General features: G+C 41.2%; 1 protein-coding gene across 1 annotated transcript in view; it reads left to right on the top strand.

Annotated features, from left to right (window-relative positions):
* Positions 1–27,956, top strand: part of LOC126469996 (bromodomain adjacent to zinc finger domain protein 2B-like) — a 296,201-nt gene that overhangs the window by 147,993 nt on the left and 120,252 nt on the right. The window contains exons 19-20 of the mRNA XM_050097452.1: positions 21,777–21,896; positions 21,984–22,241. Of these exons, the coding sequence (XP_049953409.1) occupies positions 21,777–21,896; positions 21,984–22,241 (378 nt within the window). The remainder of the gene's footprint in view (positions 1–21,776; positions 21,897–21,983; positions 22,242–27,956) is intronic.

Below are 27,956 nucleotides of genomic sequence, written 5' to 3'. Positions count from 1 at the left end.
GATTTTATAAAATATATTGTTAGCAGTTATAAAAATAAGTGTGTTACATTCTGCCTCTAGTGGTGAGTAACACCCTGTGGTAACAGGCTATTAGGGAAAATGTTTCAGTCAGCCTGATTGTGATTTTTGAACAATTTTCCATGTTGCTTTGTGTTACATAGTTTGTGTTTCATGTCCCACAAGTACTTTGGATAAGAAAAATATGGTGTGAAACCTGCAGGTTTTACAATTACTCAAGGCTTTTTCATTAACGTTGACAGTTAGCAGAAGTTGCACTTGTCTAACGTAGAACCTTTTCTCCTCGCGGATCACACTCGCGCAGTGATACCTGAACGTGCGAGGTATTATAACAAGTGTACAGACCACCGATTAGTCAGTCTGCATTAGTCTGTACCAGTCTGCATTTGTCTGTACCAGTCTATAGTCAAGTTTCAGTCTGCGCCTAATAAGATTATCATATTCCTGTACATAGCCATGAAGAGAAGTGTATAGACACTTTGTCAAGTATCAGAGATATGTGAGAATAAGATTAACGTACCAAGACCAAAGGAACTTCAGGTTGTCAATTGTAAATAGCATCCAGAATCAAGTTAAGTAAGGTTTATGCTTGTTATTATTTTAATAAATGTGTGTGAAAATTAATCAAGTTCTGTTTAAAGTTGGTCACCCTCAATCTGCTACTCTAAGTGTGCAAGTGGCATTTCTATCGTCTAACCTAACGGCAGAAGATAAACACGCCACGCTAAGACCACGAGACATATTGCTGACACTCGCCTACTTTGTTAGAGTGACAAGTCAAATAATCTGATGGTGTGTGTACCGAAGGTCTTACAGTATGCACACCACACTATCCAATCTGTCTGTGGACGCCGCTGCCTTCAGATTGGAGCGTTCCTGACATATTTTGTCAATTGTGGTATTCCACACTGCACTGAGCTGAAAAACCACTAACCCTGTTTACTAAATTGTTGTGCAGACATATCTCCACTGCCTCTTTGAAGATCGAGTCCCAGAAACCGTTGGCGCAGCACAACTTCTTTGTTTTTTCGAATTCGAAGGTGTGTCACTCGATAATGCTATGTGCTGCTACTGCAGACTTGTTTGTCTGTCCTAGTCATACGTTCCTGATGTGTTCAGTACAGTGCTGGGAGTTACATCGTTGTGTCTGTCCAATATATTCCATCCCACATTCGCACTCAATACTGTAAATGCCCGGCATCTGCAACCCCAGCTTTGGTTGAGCCAAATATATCTTTGACTTTTTTCGGTGCACAAAAGATGGTCATTATTTCATGCTTCATTAATATTCTTGTGATTTTGGCTGTTGGCGGTTCAGCAAATGGCAGAAAGGCCATATGTTTTGCTTTGTCTTCTTCTGGTTTCTCCTCCCGGCTCTTGTCTGCATGCAAGGCATGTCTTATTTGTGTCTCGGTGTAGCCGTTTTTTCAGAAGGTTTCCCACAGGTGTGCTAACTCATGCGGCAAACTCTCGCTGTCACAGATCGACTTGGCTCTTTGTACTAAGGTGTTCAGTACTGAGGTATGTTGTGCTGGATGGTGGCAGCTCCGAGCATTGAGATATAAGTCCATGTGCATCTTCTTCCTGTAGACTGAGTGTCCCAATGTACCGTCTGGAATTTTCTTGATCAAAATATCCAAGAAGGGAAGGCAGCCATTCTTTTCTTCCTCCGTGGTGAATTTGATGCTGTCATGTATGCCATTGAGATGGCGTAGGAACTCCTGTAGTTTTTCCTTGCCATCGGGCCACACTACAAAAGTGTCATCTACGTATCTGTAGAACACCTTTGGTTTACTCCGGGCAGTGTCCAGTGCCACATCTTCAAAGTGCTCCATGTACAAGTTGGCAATAACTGGGGCCGGGGGGGAACCCATGGCAACACCCTCTGTTTGTTCATAGAATTTCCCACCACATTTGAAGTAGGTTGTGGTTAAACGAGACAAAAGAGTCTGAGTGTGTCCTCATCGAAGTGATCTTCGAGTAAAGCTAAGAAATCATTCAGCGGCACCTGGGTGAAAAGAGAAGTGACATCAAAGCTGACTAGTAGATCCTTCTTGTGCATACGTAACCCTTGGAGTACCTTAACAAATTTGCTAGAGTTCTTTACATGGTGAGGGTAGCGACCCACAAGTGGTTTTAACAGCTGTGCTAGGTGCTTGGCTACACCATACGTCAGAGAATTTATGGTGTTCAGTATAGAACGTAGCAGGAAATTCTCCTTATGGATCTTCAGGAGGCCATGCAGTCATGGTGGAGCTGGTGCCCAAGGGTAAAGCTTCCTGACGGTGTTTCTGTCAAGTCCTGAGCTGTTGAGAAGATCGATGGTCTTGCGCATAACAGAAGCAGTTGCGTCTTTCCCCATTTCTTTGTATGCTGGATCTTGTAGTAAGGTGTCGATGTTCTGCCAGTAATCTTCTGACTTCAGTAGGACTGTCGCATTCCCTTTGTCTGCTGCTAAGACCACTATATCCCTGTCATTGCGAAGGTGCAACATTGCCTTGCACTCTTCTGCTGTAACGTTGTTCCTTGGCATTCTTGCTTTCTCGAGTACCCTGCTGGCCTCCCTCCTCACTTCCTCAGCTGCTCTCGGCAGGAGTCCAAGTATGGCTTGTTCGACGTTGCTGATGATGTTACGTTTTGGTAACGTTCTTGGAGTCAGAGCAAAGTTCAGGCCTTTCGACAGCATGGATATTGTTGGCTCATCCAGTGCTCTCTCTGTCAGGTTTATGACGGTCTTAATATTGCTGGCTTTCCCCTCCTGTTGACACCTACCCGGAAGTCTGAGGAACTTCTGGCACTGTTTGTTGGTGGGTTTCTTCTTGTGCAGCTCACTGCTGGCGTACGTGTTGCCGTCCAGCCACTCCCAGGTGTCTGCTGGGAGAGTGGAAGCCAGGTACAGGTGGTCAGTGAGCAAAGTCTTGGCGTTCTTGTCGAGTTCCATTCTGGTAACACGTATGTGTTCCCGTACCAAGGCTGAACCAGCCCGTTGTAATATGCATTTTGTCCTCGCCGTGTTGACAGGATGCTGCAAGTTCACAAACTGCGGCATCACTTCCTTATCCTGACATCTTAGCAAGAAGCCTAGTCTGCTGAGCAGCTTTCCCGTCTTGATTAATAGATTCTGCAGCATCTTGTAGCTGCGCTGGACATCCTGTAGAGGTGTGATATATGCAATTGCAGTCTTTCTTGGTGTATTCCACTGATGAATTCTTCTTGGGTTATCAGCCGAGTGGTGGCGTCTTCTTGTCGCAACGTTCGATGTGTTTTGTACCCATCACCTTCTGGTGAAGTGTCGGGATGTTGTGTTCTGTATATCTATATAGCTGCTTGTCCATCGTCAGCTTCTGTAGGCTGGCCAATCACGTTCCTCCGGAAGGGGTTACAGCATCGGTGGTGGTGGTGGAGGTTGCCGCGGCGTGACCAGACGTCTAGACCCGGTGGCTATCCAATCTGTCTGCAGATGCCGCTGTCTTCAGATTGGAGTGTTCCTGATGTTTTTTTGTCAATTGTGGGATTCCACGCTGCACTGAGCTGAAAACCGCTATCCCTGTTTACTAAATTGTTGTGCAGACATATCTCCACTGCCTCTTTGAAGATCAAGTCCCAGAAACCGTTGGCGCTGCACAACTTCTTCCTTTTTTTCGAATTCGAAGATGTGTCCATTAATAATGCTATGTTCTGTTACCATGGACTTGTTTGTCTGTCCTAGTCGTACGTTCCTGATGTGTTCAGTACACAGCAGATGCAGGATGGAATATATCGGGCAGACACAACAATGTATCTCCCAGTATTTCCTTGGTACCAGCCATTTTCCAGAGGTACCTGGAGCTGCTGACACAGTCCATCATGGCTCGTGTAAATTGTCTCGATGACATTTTGGTCACCGGCTGTACATGACATGAGCCTTTGCATCACATTGGTACCTTGTTTCATGCTCTCAAGGCTGCAGGCTTACACTGTTGGCCAGAAAAGTGTAGTTTCTTTCAACTGGAAGTCGAATACCTGGGGCATTGGCTCAGCAAAGAAGGCATTTGTCTGTCGGATCGCAACATTGCAGCCTTCAATACCCTTCCCCACCCCAAGGAGTTATCTGACCTCCAGGTTTTTTTTGGGCATGGTTAACTACTACTTATAATACTATGAGAAGGTAAGTTGCTACTCACCATATAGCAGAGATGCTGAATCGCAGATAGGCACAGCAAAAAGACTTTCACCATTAAAGCTTTTGGCCATTGGCCTTCGTCAACAATAGGCGCGCGCGCATGCGCGCACACACACACACACACACACACACACACACACACACACACACACACACACACACACAACTCAGAGACATGACTGCAGTCTCAGACAACTGAAATCACACTGCGAGCAGCAGCACCAGTGCATGATGGGAGTGGCGACTGGATGGGGGTATGGAGGAGGCTGGGATGGGCAGGGGGAGGGATAGTATGGTGGGGGTGATGGACAGTGAAGTGCTGCAGGTTAGACAGAGGGCAGGGGAGAGGTGGGGAAGGGGGGAGAAGTAGTGGAAAAGAGAGGAGTAGAAAGACTGGAAGTGGTGGTGAAATGACGGCTGTGTAGTGCTGTAATGGGAGCAGGGGAGGGGCTGGATGGGTGAGGACAGTGACTAACGAAGGTTGAGGACAGGAGGGTTATGGGAATGTAGGATGTATTGCAGGGAAAGTTCCCACCTGTACAGTTCAGAAAAGCTGGTGTTGGTGGGAAGGATCCATATGGCACAGGCTATGAAGCAGTCATTGAAATGAAGGATATTATGTTCGGCAGCATTTTCAGCAACAGGGTGGTCCACTTGTTTCTTGGCCACAGTTTGTCTGTGGCCTTTCATGCGGCCAGACAGCTTGTTGGTTGTCATGCCTACATAGAATGCAGCACAGTGCATGCAGCTTAGCTTGTAGACCACATGACTGGTTTCACAGGTATCCCTGCCTTTGATGGGATAGGTGATGTTAGTGACTGGACTACAGTAGGTGGTGGTGGGCAGATGTATGGGACAGGTCTTGCATCTAGGTCTATTACAGGGGTATGAGCCATGAGGTAAGGGATTGGGAGCAGGAATTGTGTAAGAATGGACGAGTATATTGTGTAGGTTCGGTGGACGGCAAAATACCACTGTGGCAAGGGTGGGAAGGATAGTGGGCAGGACGTTTCTCATTTCAGTGCAAAATGAGATTTAATCAAAACCCTGGCAGAGAATGTAATTCAGTTGCTCCAGTCGTGGGTGGTACCGAGTTACGAGGGTAATGCTCCTCTGTGGCTGGACGGGGGTACTTCGGGAGATGGGGGGAGACTGGAAAGATAAGGTACAGGAGATTTGTTTTTGTACAAGGTTGGGAGGATAATTACAGTCAGTGAAGGCTTCAGTGAGACCCTCGGTACGTTTCAAGAAGGACTGCTTGTCACTGCAGAAGTGATGACCACGGTTGGTGAGGCTGTACGGAAGGGACTTCTTTGTATGGAATGGGGGGCAGCTGTCGAAGTGGAGGTATTGCTGGTGGTTAGTAGGTTTGATATGGACGGAGGTACTGATGTAGCCATCTTTGAGGTGGAGGTCAACATGTAGGAAGGTGGCTTGTTGGGTTGAGTAGGACCAGGTGAAGCAAATGCATGAGAAGTTGTTGAGGTTCTGCAGGAATGTGGATAGGGTGTCCTTACCTTCGATCCAGATAGCAAAGATGTCATTAGTGAATCTGAACCAGGTGAGAGATGTATGGTCCTGGGTTTTTAGGATGGATTCCTCTAGATGGCCCATGAATAGGTTGGCATAGCACAGAGCCATGTGGGTGTCCATAGCCATACCCTGGATTTGTTTGTAGGCAATGCCTTTAAAGGAGAAGTAATTATAGCTGAGGATATAGTTGGTCATGGCAACTAGGCAGGAGATTGTTGGTTTGGAATCCATTGGGCATGGGGAAAGGTTGTGTTCAGTAGTGGTAAGGCCATGGGCATTAGGCATGTAAGTGTACAGGGAGGTGACATCAGTAGTGATGTGCAGGGCACCGTGTGGTAAAGGGACTGGAACTATGGAGATTCGGTGGAGGAAATGGTTGGTATCTTTTCTATGGGAGGGTAGGTTCCGGGTAATAGGTTGAAGGTGTTGGTCTACAAGAGCAGAGATTCTCTCAGTGGGGGCACAGAAACCGGCCACATTGGGGTGTCCTGGGTGGTTAGGTTTATGGACTTTAGGAAGCATATAGAAGGTAGGGCTGTGGGGAGTGGTAGGGGTGAGTAGAGAGTTGTGTGTCTATTGTTGACGAAGGCCAATGGCCAAAAGGTTTACTTGTGAAAGTCTTTTTGTTGTTTCATTCCGTCCTGGATTTTCCACTGTTTGGCTTAACTACTTCTTAAAGTTTTTACCTCTGGCTGCTGACGTTACACACCCCCTCAATCACTTGCATTTCAAAGGGGTGTTGTTGAACACTACACTCCTTCCTGTTATCAAGCTTTTCTCCACTTGAAAACTATGTTGAAGTTCACCCCTCCTTACCCCCTTCTGTCAGGACTGCCCCTTGGTTGTGATGGCCGATGCTTTGGCCTATGGTATTGAGACAGTCCTGGCTCACAGGGAAGCGGATGGCTCAGAACAGCCCATTGCATATGCATCCAAGACACTATCCTCAGCACAGAGGAACTATTCTGAGATTAGGAAAGAGGCTCTGGCAATTGTGTTTGTGGTTCAAAAGTTTCACATCTACCTGTTTGGAATGAAGTTCACTCTCCTCACTGATCACAAGTCTTTGGTTACCCGCTTCGGCCCACTCACAATCCTCCCTGAGCAAACTGTTCAACGTCTGCAGCACTGGGCACTGTTCTTATGCAATTACACTGAGTTATCCAATATAAGTCCACCTCACAACACTCCAGTGCTGATGCCTTGTCACGTCTCCCTTCGGGCCCTGATCCGTGTTCGAGCAGCAGGAAGTCCTCTGCTCTCACATTGATATGACCTGCCAAGATACACTGGACGGATTTCCCGTCATGGCTGTACAGGTCACCTCTGCCACATGCTGGGACCCCATTTTGCAGCAGATTCTCTGCTATGTGACCAATGGTTGGCTCATCTATCTGATTCGCTGGCTGAAAACTGAAATCAGCCCTGGCGGCACCTCTCCCACAGGCTCTAGGTTGTGTCAGGTGTCCTTCTGTTGGCCGCGAATGATGATGCCCATCAGGTGATCATCCCACCCGATTTGTGCCACCGCGTACTACACTTGCTCCACTGTGGACGCTGGAGGATGTCCCGTATGAAGATGTTTTCTCGCTGGGATGTGTATTGGCCAGGCACTGATGGTGACATCGAACACTTGGTTAATGGGTGCACGGTGTGTGCGCGTCACCAGGCCAGCTTACCACAATCATTTGCCCCCCAACCTATGCCTTGCCAGCCCTCTTCATTCCATCTGTCCTCCAGTGGCACAGCAGAACAACTGGTCAGGACATTTAAACAACAACTTACAAATCTAGTCAAATCCTCTGCCACCATGTCGGCCCTCATCTTATTACTGAGCACTTATTGCACCACAGCAATTGATTGTCATAGTCCGGCTGAACTTTTCCGTGGGCAGCAACCACGGACCCTGCGCCGTCTGCTGACGCTGTTGCCTTCTGAGACCTGCTTCTGACACTCTCAGCACTACACCCTGGGCACAGCCATGTGTTCCTGCTCATATGGGGGACAAGGCTGCTCAGACTCCCACCACAGTAGTCACAACCCATGGGCAGCGTGTGACATCGGTACAGACACAGAAGGGGCTCAAGCACTGCCACGATAACCAACTCTGGCCTCATACACCTTTGTGGCACCTCACAACCTCCAACCCCATACTTCCTTCTGATGTGCATATGGCCTGTGAGTCGGCCCCACTGCTGATGGCCACCAGCTCCCCACAGGCATGCCGGCACTCCTTCCTGCTTCCACAAGGATCGAAGGTGCCGTGCAATGCCCTGCGTTCCGGTGACGTTTTGACGGATTCCACAGACGGCCCTCCCAACCCACCACTAACGGTCCATGTCATAGGGTCTCCGTTCCCTCCTTCTACCCAACATGGCACTGTCCGGGGTATTTCCACCCCTATGCACTGGTTTCATGTGGGAGGGATCTGGTGTCAGAATTTTTGAAAGTTAAATGGGCACCAGAGGGTATGGACCTGTATACCCAGTTGGGGACTCTGCGCCGCCAGCCTCGCTGTGCGAGTGCACCACTCTCCATGCCATGTGAAGTCCACAGCCAATCGCATTTCCCGCGGTCAGGTATTTAGGCAGCCACGCGGTGCTACCCCAGCAGTCTGGTACTTGTGGTAGTTTGCATGTGCATCTTGGCCGTACTGCATTCCAGTTCCGTGTGTTGAGATACCTACTGTCATTGTTTGGAGTGTTCCTGCATTGTTGTTACCTCACCGTGTTTATCACCTCAGTTCTTGCTTGCTTGCCTGTGTTATGTCCTGGTCAATCAGAGTGTTTGTCATCCCCTACTTGTTCACCTGTCCTGTCCTGTCTGTTCATACTTAGCGATACCTCCAGTGGCTCCCCCACCTGGCAGCTTCGCTTCTCCATTCTCTGCTGTGCACCGCTTGCCAGTTACTCGTGGCTACAACAGCAATCAGTAACCCAAAGGCATTTTCCATTGTCGTGAGATCCTCTCATGAAATTTCAATCAACAGCTGTCTCCTCTGAATAAAAAAATATTTTGTTGGTGCTCACCTACAGTCAAAGAAATGTTCATCATAATAAAATAAGAAAACCCAAAGCCTGCACAGAAAGATTTAAGTGTCCATTTTTACCATGCACTGTTCAAGAGTGGAACGGTAGAAAATAGCTTGGTTGGATGAACCCTCTGACAGGCTCTTAATTGTGAATTGGAGAATTGTTGTCTAGATGTAGCTGTAGGTATATAGTAGGCACTGTCCAGAGATCTTAGTGAGGTACTATTTTATCCCTGGAATGTTTTACCACAGAAGATGCCATCATCATTTAACAATACAGTACAGCAGTGTGCCCTTGGAAAAAAAAAAAAGTTGTGGCTGCAGTTTTACTCATGCTTTCAGACATTTGCAGTAGCAGTATAGCTAGGCCATTTTGGCTAATGTTATGAGACCAGATCAGTCAATCATGTAGACAGTTGCTCCTGCAACTACCGAAAAGGCTGTTGCCTCTCCTCAGAAAACATTGTTTAGTCTGGCCTCTTCATAGATACTCCTCTATTGTAGTTATCTGTATATTTTTCTCTGTTAGGCTCATTTGGAAAGAAAGAGAGCTGAAGGCTGTAAAATGAAAACTGTTGGAGACATTGTAATGCCATTCCCTGCCGAAGAAGATGTAATCACTATAAGACCTCTTGAGACCCTAAATTTGCCACAGGTATAAGCACACACCCATATGGTGACAGCACAACTTTGTGCACACCTAGACCATCCACTGCACCCAGTGATGCTGAAAAAATAGAAATTGAGGCTTCAGCGTAAGAGCAAAGGGGTATAGTGCATTTCCTGACATGAGAAGGTGTGCAGGGAACAGAAATGAATCAAAGAATGGTGAAAGTGGGCAGAGAGTGCTGAATGTCTTTTACAATTCTGACACTCAGTCTGATTTCAGGGGCAATGGTTGCCACTGTAACTCACTGTTCCTCAGCAGTGAGGGTACCTACCCACTGTACAGTGATTTGGCAATGTGGCATTCCAAGTGATGCGTCATTTGCCAGTGACATCGATCTTTCCTTGAATTGCTTATGTCACACCTTGCCTTGACCCTAGCAATGGACGTGCAGTGCACTTTGTACACATGTGCCATTCTTTGATGAATTTCCATTCCATGCACTTCTTCTGCTGTAAAGAAACCCACTCTACATCTTTGCTCTTCTTTTGAAGCTTCCATTTCATCATTTTCAGCACTAATGAGTCCAGTGGATGGTTGAAGTATGCTTATGCCTGCTCTGGCGTGTGGGTGTGCGCCCATATCTCTCCAGTGGCAAGCTTAGGGTCTCAGAGCTCTTATAGGGAACTACAGCTTCTTCCACAGGCAACAGCATTGCTATTTTATGATTGCTTCAGTGTTTTTCATTTTACAACCTCTGGCACATCAATTTTATGATGAAGTTGTTAACACCACACAAGAAAATCATCTGTTAAAACTGAAGGAGTTGAGATGTATTACTGAGTTCCCTGGTTTTATGGGTATTGTTATGTGCTGGCTTTGTGAGGCAGGTCACAAAGCAAATGTGGAACCACCAAGGAGAGGCTTTTTGGTGAACGCAAACTGTAACAATTACCATTTTCTGAAAACAGTATCAATCGTGACTAGCGGAATGTAATATTTTCTTACAAATCAGCTTTTTCCACTAGCAAATGATGAAGTGTAAGTATAAAGGCCTCAAGGTGCCCATTTGGATCCCAGATATATTTTTGATTCATCTAACAGATGTCATGAGTTTTTAACAGTTTTTAGACTGAATGTGTTGCCGTGAAACTGAAATTCTTCATAGGGTAGATGGTCAACATGATGCTGCTCACTATACTTTCATTATAATATTATCATCTGCCTCCCCCTCCACAACTATATGCTGAAGAATTGATCTGTTTCCTTTGGGGTCCATTTCCATTACAAATGTCAGCAGTGGTGCAGGAGACATTTGTCGAACGGAGTGATTTCTGTTCTTGATTAGCCTGTACCCACGATAATTGGAGCAGAACCGTAGCTGCTTGGGAAAAAGAGAGATTTTTCACTCACCTCATAGTGTTGCTTACTAGCAGTGTCCAGATAACTGAAGTCAGAGTCCTTTGGATGAGATATTGAATGAACTGAAGTCAGAGGCCTTTCAATAAGTTATTAAATGATGAAGAAAGGAAATAGTGTGCCATTTTGAGGATAAAAATACCATATTAATCTTTTTTGTGGCTAAAACTCGTTTTACACATATTTGTAAAATAAATGGTCAAAAACACTATTAATTCTTGACTACTATTACTCTTTCAGCAACAGTTTATTTTTTTTTTTTTTAAGCTAACAGATTTTGAAAATCTGTGCGTTGGAACATGTGTCCCATGGACCTAACTAGATCCAAGACTTTATTGGAACCTAGGATTTTTGAAGTACAGTTTTTATTTTTAGAGCGTCTTTTTCAGGGGCTAAACATGAAAAACATATAACAAGCACTACAAAAACACTCATATATTCATGACAGTGAAAAACATGACATCTCACAACAGATTTTCAACACATACAGGGTTATTACAAATGATTGAAGCGATTTCACAGCTCTACAATAACTTTATTATTTGAGATATTTTCACAATGCTTTGCACACACATACAAAAACTCAGAAAGTTTTTTTAGGCATTCACAAATGTTCGATATGTGCCCCTTTAGTGATTCGGCAGACATCAAGCCGATAATCAAGTTCCTCCCACACTCGGCACAGCATGTCCCCATCAATGAGTTCGAAATGGTAAGGCTTCTGCTTTAGCCTTTTCCGTAAGATTTTCCAAACCGTCGGCTGTGGTACGTTTAGCTCCCTGCTTGCTTTATTCGTCGACTTCTGCGGGCTACGCATGAAACTTGCCCGCACGTGTTCAACCGTTTCTTCGCTCACTGCAGGTCGACCCGTTGATTTCCCCTTACAGAGGCATCCAGAAGCTTTAAACTGCGCATACCATCACTGAATGGAGTTAGCAGTTGGTGGATCTTTGTTGAACTTTGTCCTGAAGTGTCGTTGGACTGTTATGACTGACTGATGTGAGTGCATTTCAAGCACGACATACGCTTTCTCGTCTCCTGTCGCCATTTTGTCTCACTGCGCTCTCGAGCGCGCTGGCGGCAGAAACCTGAAGTGCGGCTTCAGCCGAACAAAACTTTATGAGTTTTTCTACGTGTCTGTAGTGTGTGGTGACCATATGTCAATGAATGGAGCTACAGTGAATTTATGAAATTGCTTCAATCATTTGTAATAGCCCTGTATTTGGACGATTGCTTAGATATATCACATAGCAATGTTTTTTGATTCTATGAAATTTGCTGAGGCATACTTGCCCCACTAACTACAAATGATGTACTGACCAACATAATTACTGAAAAGTGTAATAATGTTTCAAAACAAGCCTTCAGTGTGTAAGAGAATGCAATTATTCATTACAGATCATCTTGGAACAGAGAAGATTTTGACTGATTTGATTTTCACAAAATAGATTCACTGTGCCAGTTATATATGGACATGGCACCTCATTTGATTGCTTTCAGCCTTCTGTGCATCCAGTCGATAGTCCATAGTTTTTTCACCAGGTTCCAAACTCTTCTTGCTTATCACAGCACCAGACAGAGCTGTGATAGAGATGTCTCAATGCTCAAAACTGGATATTACATTAGTGCGACACATGTGTTCCATCGACCATGAAAGGTTTAACCTGTTAACTTTTGTTGCTGTGTAATCTGTGCACAATCTATACATCCCCACTGTTGATGGGATATAAGTATGAGAGGAACTAGAAGAGCTGGAAGTACTGACATTTGGTTTATATTTTTGTAAATTTTCTTCAGAAATGCTTGCAGCACGGTTGCACAATGTGTCTCATGGTGATCCAAGCAGTTTATAGGACTTCTAGTGATTCATTTATTTTACCCTTAGATGGCAGAAACTGTATTTCAAAGCAACACTTTGTTAAATTTTTTGGTTTGTGTTGGACAATGTTCATTGTGTTGCTTAGCTATTTGAAGATGTGGAAGCACATGCTGTCAAATGATCAAATTAGAAGGGTTCTTATTGATAGTGCAAATGAGCGTGAGTCCTATTTTTCTTTGTCTGCAACTGTGAACACTTTGCCTTTTGATAATTCTTACTCTTTAACATCTCAAAGGGAAGAAAGTAGTTTTCCTTGTTTCCTGCCATCAGTGAGGATAGCATTCATCCCAGTGAAGACGAGAAAGTCTTTGGACAAATTTCAGTGGAACAGGAAGGAACTAAATCCAAGGCTTCATGATTTTCTTGTAGCAAATTCAGTCATATATCTTACACATTGTGAGAAAAGCCTTGTAAAGGCCTGGAAAGATATGTGTGTAGTTGAAATGGGCTGTTTCTCAACAGTAACTCTTCTCATGATAAAAACTAAAAAACTGTGCTTTTATGATTATTGGGCAAGGGGTTTTCTCCTCAGAATTCCAATTTTTGGTGAAATAATTCTTTGTGATAAATGTTTGTTATTACTCTGGACACTACACTGAGCAAAAACAGAGTCACTACTCAATATTGCAGACTGTACAAAGAAAGAATACTGTTTTGTACATGAAAGGAAAGATCAGATGAGCTCTCACTCCATTCTCACAAGGGTGCATTATCAAAAGTCTATTGTTGTTCAAGGGACATGTGGCAAACATGCAGTATACTCTACCAAAAATAAAAATAAAGCATAAAAAATTGTCTGTGTGATTGTGAAATGGGTTTTATACTGGATTTTCTAAGTTTGTACAGGCAGCATTCTAAAGTACTACTGATGCTTTGTTTGAAAACACGGTATGCATGACCTGTATATTAACAATTGATACACAGCTCTATATCTCAGACCACACTTGCATGAAAGAGCAATAAATGCAGTATATAGAATTCACATGAACAAGAAAACTGTGTCAAACCAATAAGTCAAACTACACTGCTGGCCATTAAAATTGCTACACCAAGAAGAAATGCAGATGATAAACGGGTATTCATTGGACAAATATATTATATACTGGAACTGACATGTGATTACATTTTCACGTAATTTGGGTGCATAGATCCTGAGAAATCAGTACCCAGAACAACCACCTCTGGCCGTAATAATGGCCTTGATAAGCCTGGGCGTTGAGTCAAACAGAGCTTGGATGGTGTGTACTGGTACAGCTGCCTATGCAGCTTCAACACAATACCACAGTTCATCAAGAGTAGTGACTGGCGTATTGTGACGAGCCAGTTGCTCGGCCACCATTGACCAGTCGTTTTCGATTGGTGAGAGATCTGGAGAATGTGCTGGCCAGGGCAGCAGTTGAACATTTTCTGTACCCAGAAAGGCCCGTAGAGGACCTGCTACATGCGGTTGTGCATTATCCTGCTGAAATGTAGGGTTTCGCAGGGATCGAATGAAGGGTAGAGCCACGGGTCATAACACATCTAAAATGTAGCATCCACTGTTCAAAGTGCTGTCAATGCGAACAAGAGGTGACCGAGACGTGTAACCAATGACACCCCATACCATCACCCCTGGTGATACGTCAGTATGGCGATGATGAATACACACTTCCAATGTGCGTTCACCACGATGTCACCTAACACGGATGCGACCATCATGATGCTGTAAACAAAACCTGGATTCCTCCGAAAAAATGACGTTTTGCCATTCGTTCACCCAAGTTCATCATTGAGTACACCATCGCAGGCGCTCCTGTTTGTGATGCAGCGTCAAGGGTAACCGCAGCCATGGTCTCCGAGCTGATAGTCCACACTGCGGCAAACGTCATCGAACTGTTCGTGCAGATGGTTGTTGTCTTGCAAACGTCCCCATCTGTTGACTCAGGGATAGAGACGTGGCTGCACGATCCATTACAGCCATGCAGATAAGATGCCTGTCATCTCGACTGCTAGTGATAAGAGGCTGTTGGGATCCAGCACGGCGTTCTGTATTACCCTCCTGAACCCACCTATTCCATATTCTCATTGGATCTCGACCAACGCGAGCAGCAATGTCACGATACGATAAACCGCAATTGCGATAGGCTACAATCCGACCTTTATCAAAGTCAGAAACGTGGTGGTACGCATTTCTCCTCCTTACACCAGGCATCACAACAATGTTTCACCAGGCAACACCGATCAACTGCTGTTTGTGTATGAGAAATCGATTGGAAACTTTCCTCATGTCAGCACGTTGTAGGTGTCGCCACCGGCGTCAACCTTGTGTGGATGCTCTGAAAAGCTAATCATTTGTATATCACAGCATCTTCTTCCTGTCGGTTAAATTTCGCGTCTGTAGCACGTCATCTTCGTGGTGTAGCAATTGTAATGGCCAGTAGTGTACAAGGAGGAGAAAGGGATTTTAGCTCAACAAGCACTGTGATGTGTTTGAAGTTACTTGACCAGAGAGAAGTCTACGATAGTGCCAAAATGACATCAACTTCGAAAATAATCACCAAACTAGGATGTCATCATCTTGCCCAATGAGGTACACTGTTATAAAGTTCTCTTGTTTCCAGTGGGGTGAGTTCATTGAAACGATACATTTGGATGAAGTCACTCACATGGAAACATGAGAAAAAAAAAAATTAATTCTGAGAAATGTGTACCCAGTTGTGTGTTACATTACATTCAGTTGTGGTGTGGAGTTAACAATTGCAACACATTTCTTACAAGCAGACTGCACCTACTTATCATCATCGATTTCGTCCAGATTAATGGTGTATGCAGGGCTTGGCAATAAATTAGAGTGACAGAAGTGGGAGCTGCAGATTGCAAGCATACAGAAAAATAGCATTTCTTTTTGTGCATCAGGCAAGGCATGACCATATTAGTGGCAGAAAGAGTACAAAATTGTAATCTGAGGATCCTGGGGTCAAGTTCATATGTGGAAACTATTTATTTATTTTCAGTTTTTTTTTTTTTTTTGCAAATATACCAAAATAATGATCAATATGGTGTTTTTACGAATATTTTCATAAGAGACATGAAAATAAAAAGCAAAGGAAAATTTGGGATCACAAATAAATTTTCAAGAAAGGTTTGTACTTACAGCATCCATGAGGACTCTGCAAATAATATTTCAAGACTGGATTGTATATAAAATGTCCATGACTTTGTATTGTGTTAGTTTCATTTTGACTTCACAGAAGACTGCATTAAAATACATTCCATTGTATATTACCAGCTATCGTCGTCAATATTTTCCGAAATTTGTACTGTGCATAATTTACTGCCAGACTGTGCAATGAGACAGAACCTCTTATGAATGTAAACCATGCCGGTTTGTTTATAGAAACTATAAAACAACCATGTAACAGTAAAAATGCAGCATTTATAACATGTGCAAGAAGCAAGAATTACTGCTTCCTCTGTTTTTACGATGAATATTTCCCCAACACATGTAAATCATCAACTGCAAAATAATAAAGGTATCTAATTTTATATATAAAGTTCTTGTGTATACCTTACAAACACTTCTTGGAAATTTATTTGCAATCTCAAATTTTTCTTTGTCTTTCTTTTTGATGCCTTTCATGAAAATATTTTAATATTAATAAGTAAAATATATTTAGCTTTATTTCAGTTTATATTCTGTGTAAGTAACACTAAAGCTGAAAGTAAAAAAAAATATAAATAAATAAATAAAAGTCGCAGCATCAGGACTCGACCTGATGACCATCAGATTACTCTTCTGTAAACTTTCCACTGCACAAACCACTGCCTGGAAACTACACTGACAGAAATGGCCCATGCCTGCCCATCTGGAGTTTCTACTCCTGTCCCTTTCATTGCTGGCTGAGCTCTGCATATACCATAAATGTGAACAACTTTGGTGATGATGAATAGGTGTGGTCCCATTGTTAGTTAAATATTCATTCACAGAACTGTAAAATGAAACTCTTTTTTCCACACTGAAAGGTATATTACACAGGCCATAGAAGTTGCATATTGACAAGGAGAAAAATTCACAAGAGAAAGACAAACAGCTTCATTGAGGTTTTCTTTCATAAGTAAACAAACTGCTTCCAAAACTTTAACTCATGAACTGATACTGGATACATACATTTTCCAGAAGACTGAAACATGATTTTCAATATAGCATTTAAAATTAATTAATTGGAGAATGGGTAAGACAAATACCAATATGAATGACTATATACAAGTTAGAACCAGCCTGGTGATCACCCCTCAGTTTTTGGGTAGTGGTGATTCGTACAGAAGCCTTATGTACCTTTTTAGAGTACGCTTCTCATTGATATGCCTCTTGGTACAAGGTATTTGCAGCACATTGTTTGAATGACTCAAGGTATTCTTTAAAATAGTTTGAACTAACAATCAAATGTTTATGTTAATATTGCTTTGAGGTTCGCCAGCACAGTGAGAGACCTATTAATTTCATAAATACCATACTTCTATGACCAGAGTTATGGGGTGTGATGTATGCAAGCACTGATTGGGATCTGGGAGGGGGTGGGGTGGAGGGGGAGGGGATGGCAAATTGCTCACATGAATCACACATGATGAAGCTTAAGAACCCATGTGGAATAAAATTATCGTTCACTACTGCAGATCTTCCACAAAAACAGGAGCAGTGAGGATGTATTCTTTTCAGATTTCAGTCCTTGTGTATGTTATTTTCTGTTTTGCATATATTTGGTTGTAGTTATATGCATCAAATTTATGGATTTCGTGGTTGTCCCATTTGGTCACTCTGTTCCACCAGTACTAAATTATGATATTCACTATCATTTGCAGTAGCAGTAGCATCATGCTAAGTTCATAAGGTCTCATTGCACTGCCTTCCATGTGATGAGCATAATCTGAGAGTAGTCTGAGGATAAACTGAGGCGGAGCTGTATGTAGTGTGACCTGAAAGGACACACTATGGAATCACAGTTTCAGGGAGTGAGGTGATACAAATTCAGTTTCCTCTGGTGGCACATGTAGCGCCACCTGGCAGCATGTGGTGAGCCAGTTTAAATGTCTCTTCTAAGGAGATGTAAGTTGTGTATGATGAGCCATATGCAGTTGACAAAGATGCTATCAATATTGTGGGAAGAAGGGCTGAGAGTGAGAGGGATATTGCCATGTATTGCAGTCAGACTGCAACTATGTTGACAGAAACACTATTGCAGCCAAACATTGTAATACAACATATGAAAATGCACCTGTAGACATACAATACAGAAGTCTGTGTGAGTGCACCATTTAGAGTTCCACTAGAGAGGTTATCTGTCAATGCTGACTCATGTTGTTTATTATCTAAACCACTTTCAACCTAGAAGTCATTTTCTGTAGTCCGGTGACACAAGAAACAGTATGAAGAAACACACTTGCCAGCATTACAGCAACAAATTAAATAAACACCTAAGCATGTTGCATGCTGTGAAGGCAGAATGGAATAGGTTGTAGGAGCTGGGAGGTCACTGTAGCAGTGCCGTAAAGCCACTGATTGACACCGATGGTTGCTCTTAAAAAAATCAAATGGTTCAGCAAAATCTGTGGTAATTCCAAGTCCACCATAACTGTACAATGCAAAATAGACTTATATACAAATCCTTGCTGAGACAACATAGTAACCAGGTTTGCCAAAGATCACTATTTTTCTAAAATAGAGTTGAAAGATGCATTCTTACAACTGCCTCTGGATATGGAACCACTGTTGATAGTTTTTAATTTGCCTTTTTGGTTTGTGCCAATAAAAAAAGGCTACTAACTGAGTTGGCCAGCAATCTTTGAATCTTTGAAAAGTATATGGAACAATTAATTCAGGGAATACTACAAAATGCAAAATTATCTGGCTGATGCAGTAACATGGGATACATACGAGTAGATGCTCAAAACAGCTGCAGGCTCATTTTGAAAGACTCTAGTAAAGTAGCTTTGTTAGCACAATCAGTGCAGTTTGTTTGTTCCCATTGTAGGATATATATAGATAATTACTGTCGTTATTGAGAAAAATGAATTTTTATGCCATGTTTATGCCCTAGGTGACCCAAGTTACATACCCACTAAACAAGCTTAAAAAAGGGGGTAAGTTCAAGTTGTTAGACACATGCCAGAAGGCATTAAGGAGCCCAGGAATTGTCTCAAGGCAGCTTCCCGTTTGACAACTTGGAAGCCAGGCACATGTGTACCTCTTGTGATAGATACATCATAATGTGGCATTGGTGTTATCTTGTTGCATCAAATGCTATGTGGCACAGAGCAACTGATTTGTCTAAAAAAACAGTGACTCAAGAGAATTACTCATAATTTGAAATAGAGACACTTGCAATTGTCTATGGAATAATGAAGTTCCATGTCTATCTGTATGGTAAGAATTTCAGCTCTTAATGGGTCATAAGACCCTTTTCTCATTGTTCAACCAATTATCTAAATCACCAGAGGAACTGGTGAAGTGTCTGGAGCAGCAGCCTCTTTTCCACAGTAATCATAATCACAAAATACATTTTCTTCGTATCCCATAACACACAATAAACATCCAGTCATGGCTTCCAATCACTGGCATACACCACCTTATTGTTACAGAAAGACTGTTGTGTTAATGATGAAGGGTATCTAACGGAGTAATGGGCACTTCAGAATAACAGGCTGGGAGTTGAAAACTGTCCAGCAATGAGATGAAAAAAATTAAATTCATGTCTTGGATGTCTGAATTTCAGAATGATTTTATGTGATGTATTTCAAAACATCTGCCCTATCTAGTTAAGGAAAAAACAAGGCTACATCTTGTAGTGGCTAATATCTAGATCATGAGTATCCAGACATTTATTTATAAAGCAAGCAGAAGTGCAGAGTTGATTTGTTAGTCAGGAGAAGAAAGTCTCTGTCTGAGTTTGCAGATATGAACAGTACTTTCTGTTTGGTGACATATGATATTCAGCTTATAGTAGTACTTACTTCTTATTCCATTTTGTTCCTGTGATATGTTTGATAAACAATAATGTATATATTTATTTTTAATTCCTGTTGCATCACCTTCAAACTACTGTAATTCTTTTCCTCAAAGCGTACCAGCATGGAGATTATTGATCAAATGCTCAAGGTACTGAAAAATCCAATGCAATGAGTATACTTATTGCAGTCACACTACAGCCAAAAGCCCTGGAGCAAAAATCCCTTTCCCGAAAGGGAAATATGTTATTGAAAGGGAACTTAACCACAGATAACAATACACATATGATTTGGATTACAGAACTGTACGGAATGTATGACTTGAGTATTCAGTGTGAATTATTATTTTCAAAAAAGGAAGTTTTCTCTATTCTGTGTTGTGCTTTTTAGAGGGAATTGAAAAATAAATTGTGATAAAAAGAAATTAACTGGAGTGCAATTGATTAAAAGAAGCAGCCAAGTAAAGAAAATGATTATTTTAAATTATCACACAACACAGATAAATTTACCACTAAGAGAGAGAAAATTAATAATTAAAGATTTTTTCTAACCTGCTTTGATACCGTGGAGTGGACTGACCACGCACATTGTTTATTGGCCGTATGTTGATCATTGATATTACGCGTTATGCACAGAATTGCTGTCTGGAAACTCCATTTACAGATCGGCTTAACAGATCTCAGGGACACATGAATACCTGCTACAAATTCGAACATCAATGATGTCCTGCAATGGCCAAATGGCCAGCAAATGATATGTCGGCAGTCTTGCAGTTCTCCTAGCTGGAACATAGAAAAGTTGTCAGGCAAGGTTAATGCTGTTGAAATGAAACATTGGTAAACAATAACAATTATTCATATATTGATGATACTTTTACACAAATAAGTACTTTACACACCTTGAAAATGTCTTTCAAGTACAAAATCATTCAAGAGAGTGATAATTAAGAGGGAAAGATATCTAGAGAGAGCGACCAGATGCTGCTCATATAAAAAATGTTCAAGAGACTTTGCTGCACTCCTTTCTGGCATGGCTGATCGCATGAAATTTTATTGGTGATGCCACTTGTGCTGTGTCTGATGCATTATTTGCCATTTGAAAAATACAGTTGCTGTCACATTTAAGAATGAATTGCAATTTATAGACAATACATGGAATTAATACAAAAATACACCATTTCTTACATAGGTTTACATAAATTATTTTAGTTTTGGGCCTTAAATTTATAGACACATAAAAAGAAATGTTTTAAGTGCATTGCAAAACACTCATGATATGATGAGACTCTTTAAATGTTGTGCAATGGATTCGAAGAGAGCATACATATGTTATTGAAATTCACCACCCATGTATTTTGTATGTGTCCACAAAACAAAAATAATTTATAAATCAGTGTTTACCTTCTTCTTTTTTTAGAAAAATGTTGCAGTTCTCCCTTTGGAGACTGGACTTTCAGGAGTTTATGATTTTCTTCATTAATTTAAAGTTTCATTTTGGGGTCATTGGGCTCTTAGTTTGGTCCATTAGACATCCATACTAACATTTAATTTTTGATGGTGGATAGTGGAAGAGTATTTACCTAACTGAACTTCACCTTCTTTCCACAGATTCCTATGTAAATTCCCAGAGTATCTTTGTTACACATTCATTTGGATTGTACTGACTGTTATGATTCTCACTATGTCACTGACTTCATTTTAGGCCTACTTGATAAGGACTCCAAATAAACAAGCAGTACTAGCGCTGGTCTGATAAATAATTGTGTATGTTGACAACATTACCAGTCTTATTATGCTTACTTTAAGCACACCTAGTACTTCTGATGAAATTTTGCCCTCCATTATAACATACTGAGAGACATTAGGGGTTGGGTTGTTTTGGGGGAAGAGACCAAACTGCGAGGTCATCGGTCTCATAGAGACATTAGGTCTTGAAGGAAACCACATATCTGTATAGATACTCAGTATGTAGTACATTAGGGACTGCTTGTTGTAGATATCAGATAATGAGAATTTACAACTTACTTTGTATCTGTTATTACATTACAACATGGGCACATTTAGCACATTTGGTGCAAAACATTGGTACCAATAAACCCTATAATTAAGATATTTTGCAACATAATTTTATGGGATTTGATTTTCAGATCATAAGCCATTGCCTACACTGAATCGAATTCCTGGATTGAAGCTGTCTGGTCAGGCATTTGCTGATACCCTCATGGTGTTTGAGTTCCTGCATAACTTTGGGGAGACTCTTGGATTTGGTAAGATAATTGGTTTTACAAAAATGTGTTGGTTTATATTTGCAATTCTTGTGTTACTACATTTTCTTTTTTTAAATATAATTGCAGATATGGACAGCTTGCCTAGTCTAAACAGTTTGCAGATGGCTCTCTTGAATGATGAAGAGGCAGAAGAAGAATTACTTTCAGTGATGACACATTTATTGGTCTGTGCAATTGAAGACCCTGGCATTCCAAATCCTGCTCGCCATACCACTATACTGGGACAATCATTAAAGCAAGCTGATATTACACATGCAAACTTATCTGAAATTCTGAGAATATATCTCTATGCAAATGCTACTGGTGAGGTTAAGGCACTCACAGGTGTGTGTTAGAGAAGAAAAATATTCTTTTATTGTGATTGTATCTGTAAGTAAGTTGTGTAACTAATTTTGCAGAATTTACTAATTCTAGTTTATGCTGCGTAAAAAACATAGATATCCACAGAGAGTCACAAAAACCTAATTTTCCCAATTTTTCAGTAAAATACCCTCTTTCATTTGTCCCACATGGTGGATTTCGAACATTAAAAATTATTTGTTATGGAGCCTTGACTTACAATAATTCACTTTACAGATTTTTCATTGCAGGATCAAAGGATATAAATGAAGAAAATTTGGACTCTAACTTGATGTACTGAACTTCATCTTTAATTAAAAAAGATATCTACCTTAATTAATGAGACATTGTTGTGAATTATACAGAAATTTATTGTACATTATTTGATGCTGTACTGCTATTTGGAAAAAAGTAGTTAAGTCTGATACAAGGCTATATTCCCTCCATTAGCAAAATTGTAGAATATTTCTGTAATACAAGCCTCAAGATAGCAGATTGCTTTAAAGTGCTTGCTTCTGGGACACGGGGAGGCACAGTGACCCCATATTGAACCTGCTTCATGAGTTAATGATGGGAACTGGTGTGCCGGCCAGCCTGGATATGGTTTTTAGACAGTTTTCTACATCCACTTAGGTAAATACTGGACTAGTCCCCAAGTCCCGCCTTAGATACGTGATGTGCAAACACTTTGGAAAACAATGTCACATTTGACCATGTGATGGACACTAGACACAGACACTAGACAGGTTTCTCATTGAGGAGATGGGTTGATGAGGGGAAGGGGATTCCAACAGTAACATTACAAGCCTTTGAGAGGGGCAAGTGGTGATCCCATCATAATAAAATCCTGTATAGGGTATAATTGGTGCTCAGTGGACATAGGAGACAGACTGTACCAATCCCTACTTGGCACAGGCTGGATATAGGACACCGTAAAGGAAGGAAGAACTTCTGTAATACATGCCACTTTTTTTAAAATTTTAATAGTTTCAGTAGGATAAATATAATGTAATATTTGGAGACTGAGAATTCTGTATAGTATGCTTCTGTGTTGAGATTTATCATTTGATACCAATGCACCCCTAAAATTCATTACTTTTGCTTTCCTGAACTGAAAGAGTTCTTTGGTTATGTGTGTCCTCTGTTTAGGAGTCCTTGCCTCTTTATTAGGCAGCAACATCACGTCTGCTGTCTTACATACTATCAGTTGCTGAGTGTGGCGGCAAAGACTCTTTCAGCCAACTTTGTTGTAATTGAATGAGTGCCACACACTAATGAGCAGTTGAGTTGCAGACATGTATCTTTAAAAAACAGGATGTATATGGTTGGGCATTATAGTCATATATTGTTTGCCAGTTACAGCCAATGACAGAGTATTAGGGTCTCCCATTTTATCCCAATTAAATACCTGTGCATGAAAATACCTCTACAATCTTCCAAAAACATGACATGTTCGTAGGGATCCTTACAAATACACTTGTAAGGGGTTTGATAATTAGGCAAACATATTTTCACAAGTGAAAAGCACAGTCTGCAATGCCTCCAGTCTGCTACTATAATTCATTTTCACGTTTGAGGTGGCAACCCCACTTGCCAACTGACTAAATTCCGATATTTATAATTGTAATCTACTAATGTCACCAACAGCCAAGCCTACCAAGTCTTCCCGACATTCCCATACAAAGATCTAAGCAAGCTTGGAACCTCCTAACCTGACTATTAGTGAGGCTAAAATGAAGAAATAGCTCTCTACTCTTATGCATTTCATTAGAGGTAATGTGAACTGTAGTGACAGCCAAACTTACCTTTTGTCTCTATGTAACTTAGTAGCAATAGGTTCACCTATATTCTGATGTAATTGTTGTAGCAATTCATCAGTATTTCCTTGTTGTTCAATACCCCTCCTGCAAAGTTTGTATATCAGTTTTCTTCCCACTAGTAAGCCCTATCTCACACAACACCACTAGTCTTTCTGAACACTGTTAACAGGAAGAATACCTTGTGTTTTTATATGTCATTCTGCACAACAGCTACGGTCTTTTTGCTCTGCTACCAGCTTTTTTTTACACTGGCTGGTAGTGTGAGAGATACATGGGTAAATGAAGCAGAGAATCACTAGTTAACATTTATTAACTAAGTATTACAAATTATGATAATAAAAATTAAATAGCTTCAAGCCATAATGACTACTTATATTCCAAATATGTTGGCTGACTTGATAGTTTACACTGAAAACAATGAATAGCTGCCTTCAGTACTTGGAAATAAGCATTGCTTTGTACCTTACAGGTAGCCAATTGCATATGGTACTTGCTGATCATCCATTTAACTGCTATACACAAGGGACACTCTGCACATTCGAAGATAGGTCACATCACATTAGAATTTAGTCAAGATATAAGGTTACACTACCTCTCCATGAATCCCTACCATGCTCTCATGCATGGGGCAGCTAAATTCTTTCTACCCACACATGTAAGGTACAAAATATTTTAATTACACACTCCCATATCGGAGGTTAAACTTGAATAGCCATGCTAGTGAATGAGCTTAAAATAACACTTCGTAAAATGACTAACCTGTGCAGAATCACCTAAACTTCCAAAATCCTGAGACAACCACAAATAACATGCAACTAATTAACAACAACAAAATTCTTGCTTAAAATAAATGCTTATAGGAGGTAATTATTCCTGCCCACCCCTGTGATCCAGAATTTTATGAAAGTTTAACACTGAAGACACGAGGGTTAACTCTAGCCCAAAATGCAATTCCTTACAAACAGACAATGTGCCATTCACACACTACAGCTACAGTGACAACAAGTCCCATCATACCACTGACCCCAGTGCATAACCATAATGACTGTACTCAATCTGGAGTGGCACAGCATGCAAGCACTGTTCTAGGCCACTTTTGAAGCCAGCACCATCAGTCTGAAAACAATCCCCAGGGTCATCCTGACAGATCCAAGTCTGAGACCTATGAAAAAGACCTTGCCCAAAGTGCAGTCTACAGTTAGGAAGCCATAGACAGAGAACAGCCAGAACGTGCCACTTGCATTCCATATGTGGCCAAGTGGAGTGCATCAATTCTCAACATATTCCCTCCTAGGAATCCAAATACTCACAAACAGGTGCACCAAAGTTTTGTTAAGAAGTTTTGTTTTGTAAATTCACAGCACAGTCCACTACACTGTGTTCCAGGGCAGATGGAGAAAAACTGTTTGCTGCAGGTACCATCACAATCAGTAATCCACTGTGCCACTTCTTTCCAAATAGGTCAATCGCCCTTGGAGCCATCACTCACTAGCCACTTGCAGCAGTCAATTTACTATTCCACCAGGCAACCTTCCTGTTCAGACACTCATTAGTAACTATCTCCCTGGCCACTATGGCCTTCCTGTGCAGCTTCGTCACCCACAGGGCATTATGCCTAGGAGACAAAGACTGCAAACAGCTCTCAACAATGAAAATGTGTCGCAAGGTGGTACAGTCTACTGCTGGACAACTTGTTTGGTGTAAATGGAATAAATTATGCACATAAACCTTCCTTGTGAATCAGTCTGTCTGTTAATGAAAACTATATCAAAGTCCATGCAGTTTTTAGTAGAACTTATTTATAATATCTATAGTTTCTGATCAGGTTTTGCCACTCCCTAATGTAGTGGCAGCTGTTTACTTTACTGCTTTTCCCACCAGATACTGCTCGTCTGTAGCTGAGCATATCATAGCTCTCATTATTGCCGTGAGATGTCACTCCAAATGCTAATTAAATATGGAACAGACAACAATACTTATATTACACATGCATCATTACTATAATTACAGATTAAATACTACTAAAACTTCCTCAAGAATCAGTCTGTCTAAAAAAAATCTCTCCAAGACAGACATAAATATACCACTGTCAAGCCACTTCACAAAATAACAGTAGTTAAGAATTACCAACCCATCTTATCATTGTCTGTATTTTATTTACTTATTTTTCCTTGATCATGCACAATACAATTAGCTAACATTTAGTGCAAAAGAATATTCTCAGTAGTGACGTATTTGAATGTACTTGATAGATACACACAAATTATTACCATTAAGGAATATTTTACGAATCTAACATTTTAGATTGTGTTGACCATGATATGATACTGCAGACTTTGATATATTATGGAATATTAGACACAGCAGGTTCATAGCTTTTACCTTATCTACATGATGGAAAAATTATGTTTATCAGTTCCATATACATCTCATAACAATAGCTTCGTGAATTTGATACAGAAGAATTGATATACCACAGTGTTCCATTTTGGGTCCTGTTTTCTGATGCACATAGATGATCTTGTGCTTAGATTTTAAAATGATGCAACTATTTCATTTTTGTCGTTGTTTCAAGAATAAGAATTAAAAATCTTCCAGTTCTCTTACTGAAAGGGTAACTAGCAAAATGTTTGTAAACATAAGGAAAAGAGCTATCATTAAAATTTGGAAAACTCAGTAACAGTTCGGTCCTTCTCGTAGAATTCCAGAAACTGTAGACCAGACCATCGTCTATGCAAACAGTATAAAACACAAGAAGTAGTTAGTGCTCAGTTTTTAGCAGTACATACAGCTCAGACTCTGAATTATGGAAATGGAAATGAGCATTTGGCGTCATTGGCGAGGAGGCTCGGAGCAGGTCCGGCCGCCTTGGTGCAGGTTTTATTATATTCAACGCCACATTGGGTGACCTGCATGCCGGATGGGGATGAAATAATGATGAAGGCAACACAACACCCAGTCCCTGAGTGGAGAAAATCCCCGTCCCAGCTGGGAATAGAACCCAGACCCCTTAGGACGGCAGTCCATCACGCTGACCATTCAGCTATTAAGATAGACACTCTGAATTGTAAAACCCACATATTAGAATTAAATAAGCTGATAAGATCAACTACTTTTGGAATACTAATGGTTATAGCTATATATGATTTGAATACGCAGAAACTGGTTCATTTTGCATATATCTGTTCACTGAAGAGCTATGAAGTAATTTTTTTTTTTTGGGGTGGTAGGAGAAATTTGGCTTTCGATGATGATACTATCAAAACACAGATTCCTCTACTAAGAATTATATCTGATGTTAATTGTAGAACATCTTCAGGAAACGTATTAATTCACATTTGTTTCACAATACTCATTAATGTTCTTTGTAGTAAACAATTTTTCCTCTTTTCTCAAAAATAGTGGAAGGCATGATTATGATACTGGAACAAAAACGCAAACTTTATAAAGACTTCTATAGTTTAACATTAGCAGAGGAAGAAATTAGATACAAGGGTACATATTTTGAGCAACCTGCCATAACATTTCTATGTTTACATCTACATCCATACTCTGCAAACCACCTGATGGTGTGTCGCAGAGGGTACTTTGAGTACCTCTATTGGTTGTCCCTTCTATTCCAGTCTCGTGTTTTTTGTGGAAAGAAAGATTGTCGGTATGCCTCTGTGTGGGCTCTAATCTCTCTGATTTTATTCTCATGGTCTCTTCGCGAGATATACGTAGGAGGGAGCTATATACTGCTTGACTCCTCGGTGGAGGTATGTTCTCGAAACTTCAACAAAAGCCCATACCGAGCTACTGTGCGTCTCTCCTGTAGAGTCTTCCACTGGAGTTTATCTATTGTCTCTGTAATACTTTCGCAATTAATAAATTATCCTGT

This window comes from Schistocerca serialis, chromosome 3 (genome assembly GCF_023864345.2).
Source record: "Schistocerca serialis cubense isolate TAMUIC-IGC-003099 chromosome 3, iqSchSeri2.2, whole genome shotgun sequence".
In the NCBI taxonomy this organism is placed as follows: Eukaryota; Metazoa; Arthropoda; class Insecta; order Orthoptera; family Acrididae; genus Schistocerca; species Schistocerca serialis.
Note: the sequence above shows the minus strand (reverse complement) of the source record. Positions and strands in the feature narration are given on the sequence as shown.